The sequence below is a fragment of the Cryptotermes secundus genome, unplaced genomic scaffold, assembly GCF_002891405.2.
Source record: "Cryptotermes secundus unplaced genomic scaffold, Csec_1.0 scaffold925, whole genome shotgun sequence".
Lineage (NCBI taxonomy): Eukaryota > Metazoa > Arthropoda > Insecta > Blattodea > Kalotermitidae > Cryptotermes > Cryptotermes secundus.
This window is the reverse complement of record NW_019733333.1, coordinates 669,495-676,780: the sequence shown is the minus strand read 5'-3', so window position 1 is coordinate 676,780 and position 7,286 is coordinate 669,495. Positions and strand designations below refer to the sequence as shown.

Sequence of the window (7,286 nt, the reverse complement as noted above, 5' to 3'; positions counted from 1 at the left end):
CTCAAAAGGGCTAGGATCAGGTACTGACGGCTCAGCTGTATGGATTTCTGTCTGCCTAACATCACTGACCCTATGTACATTCAGTAACTGAGAGAAGTAGTTCCTCCACCTATTCAAAATGTTGTGGGAATCTGCAAGTAGATCACCATTCTCATCCTTCACTAATTTGTTTCTAGGTTGGTAACCCCTCTTAAAGTCATTTATCCCTCTATACAGGTCTCTAATGTTCTTGTTCTTACTGTTCACTGCAAGCTCATCTACCTGCCTCCTGTTATCCTGCAATCTCCTTTACAGTCTTCCAAGTGGGCTTTATCCAAGACGTTTCTCTGCCAAAATTCTGCATGCATTCCTTTCCCTCTTCCTCACTCCCCCAAGCCACACACCCAGCCCATCGCAATCTCCTAGATTCCACTCTTCTAACAATACCACGTGACCTATATAAATAACCAAATTTCCAGTTAATAAATAATTATGAACAACAGTATGCAGATGTATAGCTCCACGCATTCATAATATCTGTAGCAGATATATGTGAGTGGTCAGATTCAAGCTCCGGCCACATTTCCTCCCTGGGAAGGAATCCCCGTTAACTACCGGATAGCAGGCTCGATGGGCCTCAGTGCCAGTCTGGACACGGTGATGAGAAAGATTCAAGCTCCGGCCACATTTCCTCTCTGGGAAGGAATCCCCGTTAACCACCGGATAGCAGGCTCCGTGTGCCTAGGAGCCAGTCTGAACACGGTGATGAAGAGAAAGATTCAAGCTCCGGCCACATTTCCTCTCTGGGAAGGAATCCCCGTTAACCACCGGATAGCAGGCTCCGTGTGCCTAGGAGCCAGTCTGAACACGGTGATGAAGAGAAAGATTCAAGCTCCGGCCACATTTCCTCCCTGGGAAGGAATCCCCGTTAACCACTGGATAGCAGGCTCGATGGGCCTCAGAGCCAGTCTGGTAGAGGTGGCGCAGAGAAAAATTCCTGCCCCTCCGGGAATTAAACATCTCTTGTCCTGCGCCTTAGTCAGTCACGGCTAGCACAGTTCTACTAGGACAAGTACGCTGAGGCACAATTTTCTGTAACAATTTGTACCGACAAAGGACCGCTGTATACAGCAGCGAGGAGCCACTATGAACGGACAGAGCGGTATTGTAAAGGTAAAGTTGTCCCTGTGCTTAACTAATTAAGCGCTACGCCATGAAGGCGTATGGGGGAGTAGGTGTATAGATCCACATTGGCTTGACTTTGGCACTAGTTGGAGGTGAGTGGTCAACTTCACGCTCCTGCCGCTTTACCCCCGGGGAAAGAGCCCACTGGATAGGAGATTGGGTACGGTATGTAGTGTACTATATAAATTAGTAAGACCCAATGAAATGGTAGCTACTGATACTGATATTAACTTTTCGACCCTGAAGACGAAAGCAACAAGTTCCACCGAATCGTCGGTTAATTGTCATCGGACCACACAGAGTTATACCGCAGAAGACACCGGCCATCAAAACCACAGTCATGTGAATCTCCAGCTACTTCACAATTTCAGCAACAGATGTCGTGCGCTGTCCAAAGACTTTTCCACTTCATTAACTCGCCATTCAACCACTGCGTTAGCCACCAGAGAAAATCAACATTTTTCATACAACCGTATGCGACGATCTGACCGAGCACAAACATGGTAGCACATCTGAAATGCATATAAAATATTTTCACCAATGCTAACACTGTTGGAAAGAAAAATGTGGGAAAACATTTAATAATATATTTCGTAGTTAAACATTATTTAGAGAGCAGCTGACGGTGCAGCAGAATGTGGTCATGTTTTGATATGAACAGCAATTCTGAACGTACTAGATAGGATATGTCGCTGTTTCTATAGAACGCCAAAATTAAAATATACAGAAAGTATATTGCGTTTTGTTTTACATGCCCATGAAATCTGGTCTCTCATTGCAAGGGAAATGGGAATTTGAGAGCAGCGTTGAAGGTACCAGCTGCATCGAAGGGGGGGGGGGACTCTGTCTATANATCTCTGAGGTTGCATCATCATCATATAGTGACGAAGATCACTGCATGATGATTAAAAATTTACAAGAATCTACTGTCAACATAAGCTGGGAACCATAACCGCCATACAAACGGTCGCGCTAACAATTCATTTTCTTCCGCAATGTTTTCAGCTCAAGGTACGACGTGTCCTCAAGAGGACGAAAACAATACTGTGACATGACGCCTAAAAGTCGCAGTCAGGCGTCCATTGCCAGGCAACGGCTCGGTAAGCACCTCCTAAAAGCCGGAATAGTGGAGCCAGACAAGGAACTAGCCATTTTGCTAGGCAACGGCTCATACATGTCTCCGAGACAACGCGTACATAAACAAACGGTTACAACGGACACGAGAAACTGGACCCTTGAATTAGGTGTTCTGTACCACGGTCGGCCGTAGACAATAAAACAAGAGGAGTACGACGCGTGAGGCCCCCCCCACACACACACACCAAATATTTGCCATGTAACTCGCTAGCATCATTCCGAACAAAAAGGTTTAGGAAGAACTGACGAGGCCCCCTTTCTTACAAATGCATCAACTTATGATCACTCTCTTTCTAGAAACGTTTTCTTGGTTTTACGCTACAGGTTGAAACATAGTACGCACCAACAGCTGCGTGACTTTTGACAAGTTTGCCGGTACACATCAATTGTTCCCTGGTATGGGTGGATACCGGCTGAAAGGCAAGCACGCCTGTAGCCAGAAACTGGCACACTTCAGTTCCAGTAACTTTCTTCAGAAATGCGGGATGTTCTATCTGCTCAGTCCCCTACCATTCAGTGTGAACTACGGGTCACAGGATCCGGGAAGTGCGACCTCAGGTTAACGTTGTTCTCAAATAACACCTTGATGAAACCATTGCTCCAGTACTGAAGGAGTTTCCCTATGTCTTATGATGGAATACGGGCTACTGTATGAACCCGCGTTATGTGAAACCACTTCTACAAATTGTAGATACATTTAAGGGTCTTGAAGAAACTTAGTTTCAGCCTTGGGCAGTACACGACAGTATTCAAGGCAGAAGTATATCCCATTAAGGCATGTATTATGGAGAAGTTAGATAGGAACTATAGAAATAGGAACATCTACATTCTATCTGATAGCCAGGCTGCACTTAAAGCGCTTGGNCATAGGACCTGAACCAGCCTGTGGCATCTCTATAGGAGTGGCCAGAAAAGCAATCAGGGACTGGACTAACATGAATCACAAGAAATACTGGGGATCCTTGACTGGACTCAGGCAAGCAAAGGGACTCATACGAGGACCCTCTGCTAAAAGAGCGAAGGAACTGTTGAAGTTAAACAGGAACCAGCTACGATGGGTGGTAGGACTACTTACAGGACACTGTCACCTAAAGGCGCGTCCATTTTACTCGTGCGACTCGCTATGCTCGCGAGTAATGTGGACGATATGACAAGTCACGAGACAAGCAAATTAAAAATTTTTAATTTAAAAACTATAGCCAATAAATTAAAATACGACAACAGCCTACACACACTACGAGTAAATATACGGATCCTCACGCGCCGAAGCCTGGCGAGCAACTGAAGTAGTGTGGACGAAGATTTACGGGCACGAGTAAAAGCCAGAAGAGTCTCCCGACGAGCACAAGCCTGGCGAGCACGAGTACGAGCACGAACACGAGTAATGTGGACGCGCCTTTAAAGGACACCTCTTCAAATTGAGACTAAGTAACAGTCCAACTTGTGAGAGGTGTCAAGAAGAAAATGAAACAGCCACACATATCCTGTGCGAATGTGAGGCCTTAGCTTATTTAAGACTACGTCACTTGGGTCAATATTTTATGGAACCAAGTGATTATTTCGACGTCCCCACGTACAAAATCCTGCGCTTCATTCGAAGTGCAGACATGCTGAGGGGATAATCAGAAGGGGAGGCACAACAGATCACTGTAGGTAGCGGTGCAAGGGCCAATGAGGCCCACCCCTTATACATTCATTCAGTCGTAAGGGTCTTGAAATTGCGTTATTCTTTGTATCACGACAAACTGCTTCCCAGCTACCCACCAAACAAAGGAATCAATCCCGTGGTACACGGTCATCCTTGAGCAGCTGTAGCTTAATTAAGCTAGTCAACAACTTCCACCGATTTTAAGCGACCCAAGATTCGCCGTGCTCACAAATGCCATCAACTGAACCCTCTCTAATAGACACACTTGCAAATAAATTACTTTACAATTGCTGGAGCTCCAATCCGTTACTTCGTGCCTCAACACTGGATGCAAAACCGTAGAAAGTCATCCAAAACAAGGAACAAAACAGTGGACTAGGTGGACGTGAAGCGAAACATATTGAGATTATAACTAGTTTAAAAAGAAGGGGGTTTCACGTTCCTTCATGTTATACAACATAAACATGCTAGTACTCTCTGAATGGGAGGCCGAATTAGGCGATCCAAATAATTCGCAGAGTATTCGATGATAGTCTCTTTTGCCTCAGTGTAAATCGCCCATCTTCAGCGGAAAGGCGCAGGACACAGCTGCTACTACGTGATCATAAAATACAAAAGTGTAAATCCGAGTCTTCGGTATTTCTTGGGAAGAGCCTCAGAACTGCGCAACGGCCTCAGTAACTACATACACATTTCGGGCGCAATTTTGTACTTCTCAGTACATCCCTGGTATTCTCAAACTCCATGAAAGTTCCATTTCCTTGTCTGATGTCACAATACTTGCTCTGTGAATGGGACTCAGCTTATTTCTTTCTTTCTTGCAGGAACCGGGGGCACGCGGTAGCGTAGTTGGTTGAGGCAGTGTGCTACAAGCCGGAAGGCCGCGGGATCGAATCCGATGAGGTGGATTTTTCAAGTTACCTAATCCTTCCAGCCGCGCCATGGCCCTGGGGTCGATTCAGCCTCTAACAGAAATGAGTACCAGGAATATTCTTGGAGTACGCTTGGGGGTAAAGGGGGCCATACACGTACGAGCCTGGCTCGCGAGTCCGACTCGGCTCGGGTTCCAATGAGCCAAACTCGTCCGTGTGTGGGTCGCCTCAGCTCATGCGTGTGTGGTGAAATTAATCCGACCCCGGGTACCGAGTCAAGCTTGCCGAGCCAGACTCGTACGTGTATGGGCCCCTTAAAGGGCGGCCGGTGTGTGGGGCTGACAACCTTGCCGCCATCTATGAGCCGAGTGTCTAGAAAATGTGGGAACCCCAACATCTCACAACCCCATGGGTCTCCACGGCCTGTTACAGGGATACGTTTACTTTTTACTTTTACTCTTGTAGGAACCACAGAATATTCACTACGCACACATCTGCCATCTAAACGTAATGGAGATACAAGGCTACAGCTTCCAGGAATGTGACGTTTTCAGAACGAACATCACATTCATAGATTAGGAGGTGCCAACAGGGCAAAGTGATGAGTGATACGTTCTAATAAAACAGCTCCGATTAGCGGACAGAATTCTGTCGAGCGCTAAGCCACAACCACGTTGCAAGAACAGAGCGAGAGGGAGAGAGAGGGAGGGAGAGGGCACGTGATATGTGATGGAACGAACCGCTGGGGGTCTGCATATGACGAGTAGTCCCAGTTTAGCTTTCAGCAGTGAATCGAATGACGAGTGTATATATCTGTGCAATTGCGCTGTAATTTGCTGAAGTTAATGGTGTCCATTCAGCTGCAGAGAAGAATGAGAAGGCCCTACAGAGACTAGCACCCAAAGCATAATGCTCCTTTTTGTTCAGCCTATAACCTTTACCAGGTACCACATGTGTTATGCTTCATACTTATCTACTTCTCCTAAACTGCTCCTCCCTCCAGCGTGTAAACACAGGCAGTGTGACTAGAGAAGGTGCAGAAGTTCAGCCCAGCCCGAAAGCGTGATACGTGTGCTGAACGTGGAGGAATATATTACAGTCCTTGAAGGATGGTACTGAACCTGGAATTGGTGCCACCGTGAGTGAATGTAATGGTGACCAAGCCTACCTAATGTTGCAAGCTTCGCCAGTCGGGAAATGAAACAGTCAAGATAATAATGCGAGTGTTGGTGCTACTGTGCTTGGCATTGTTGCGCAGCGAAGCCCTCGAGCTTTGTGATACTGCGGGACCCTGTTCTTGCGACCGTTCATGGGGAAAATTGAACTGCTACTGCACCTCTACAGAAAAAAAGGTAATTCAGCAATACACTTCGCGGTATTTTCCGATAAATTTCATAGGCGTGGCAGAGGTACTCCATCAGTTATGAAATTTAGAATATCGCACGGTATGCCCAATCTTTACGAAACTGCATAATTCAAGATCGTTGTTACTATCAGAGGCCCATAATGAATGGCCCTCACTGCATCGCGTTAAAATTAATGTTTGTTAAACAGGGTTACCATAACCTCACGCACAATCGTTACAGTTTAATTGTACAGAGAGATAATGACTGTCGGAGTACGTTTTGTTGTGCTCACGCGTTAGTGCTTATACTTAACACACGCAGCAACCCTAGGTTCGTAACTGCCGTGAGAGCGATATAGCCGTAACTTCGATGAATTGCTTTAACGGTGAAATTAACAACAAGATAATGGTACGGAACGGATAAAGAAAGAGCAGAAGGGAGGTGGTCTTATCCACCAGTATAGGTCCACATATAATCTACATGTGTACAACAGTCTATGCAAAAGAGTTTCACCATATAAGACTAGTTGCAGCAGATTTATTTAGCTTGCACATGCAATACTTTTGATGTCATTTGCCTTCTCCCAACGTATCGAAAAATACCTCCAGTTCCGAGTACAGTGGAGCCTCGCTTAACGAGCACCTCTCATAACGAGCAAAACAAATAGTAAAAGAAATGACTCGCTTAACGAGCGACGTTTCGCATAACGAGAGACGAGAGGGGAAATCCCGGATTGTGCGCTTGCTACATCAGTGTGTGTTTAGCACTGGTTCCGCTAGCGTCTTAGTGTCGCTTGTGATCACACATTTTTCCAAACTTGTGTTCAGACATATTATTTGTGATTTTTTTTTGTGTGCAGAGTTTAATAACCCATGCAAAAGTGACCCAGAAGAAAAAGCCGCAAAAAGAAGGCCATAAGAGAATAAAAATAACCTTAGAAATGAAACGTACGGTAAAATTGAAAAGCGAGAACGAGGTGTGAGCGTGGCTGATCTAGCACGCACATACAATCGATCGACATCAACGATTTGCACGATTTGGAGTTGCATTGTGTTTCACAGCAAGGAGTTGTGGAGGAGAGTTTGTCAGAGGAGGAGGAGGAGGAGGTGGTAGCAGAAC

At 45.8% G+C, this 7,286-nt stretch overlaps 2 protein-coding genes across 3 annotated transcripts in view; one reads left to right on the top strand and one right to left on the bottom strand.

Annotated features, from left to right (window-relative positions):
- LOC111868086 (E3 ubiquitin-protein ligase MYCBP2) overlaps positions 1–7,286 on the bottom strand; it is a gene marked incomplete at its 3' end in the record, with an annotated part of 282,453 nt that overhangs the window by 133,512 nt on the left and 141,655 nt on the right.
- The window catches only part of LOC111868078, a 20,609-nt gene continuing 18,849 nt past the window's right edge, over positions 5,527–7,286 (top strand). For both annotated transcript variants that reach the window (XM_023858450.2, XM_023858449.2), the window contains exon 1: positions 5,527–6,173. In XM_023858450.2, the coding sequence (XP_023714218.1) occupies positions 6,039–6,173 (135 nt within the window). In that variant the 5' untranslated portion in view covers positions 5,527–6,038. The remainder of the gene's footprint in view (positions 6,174–7,286) is intronic.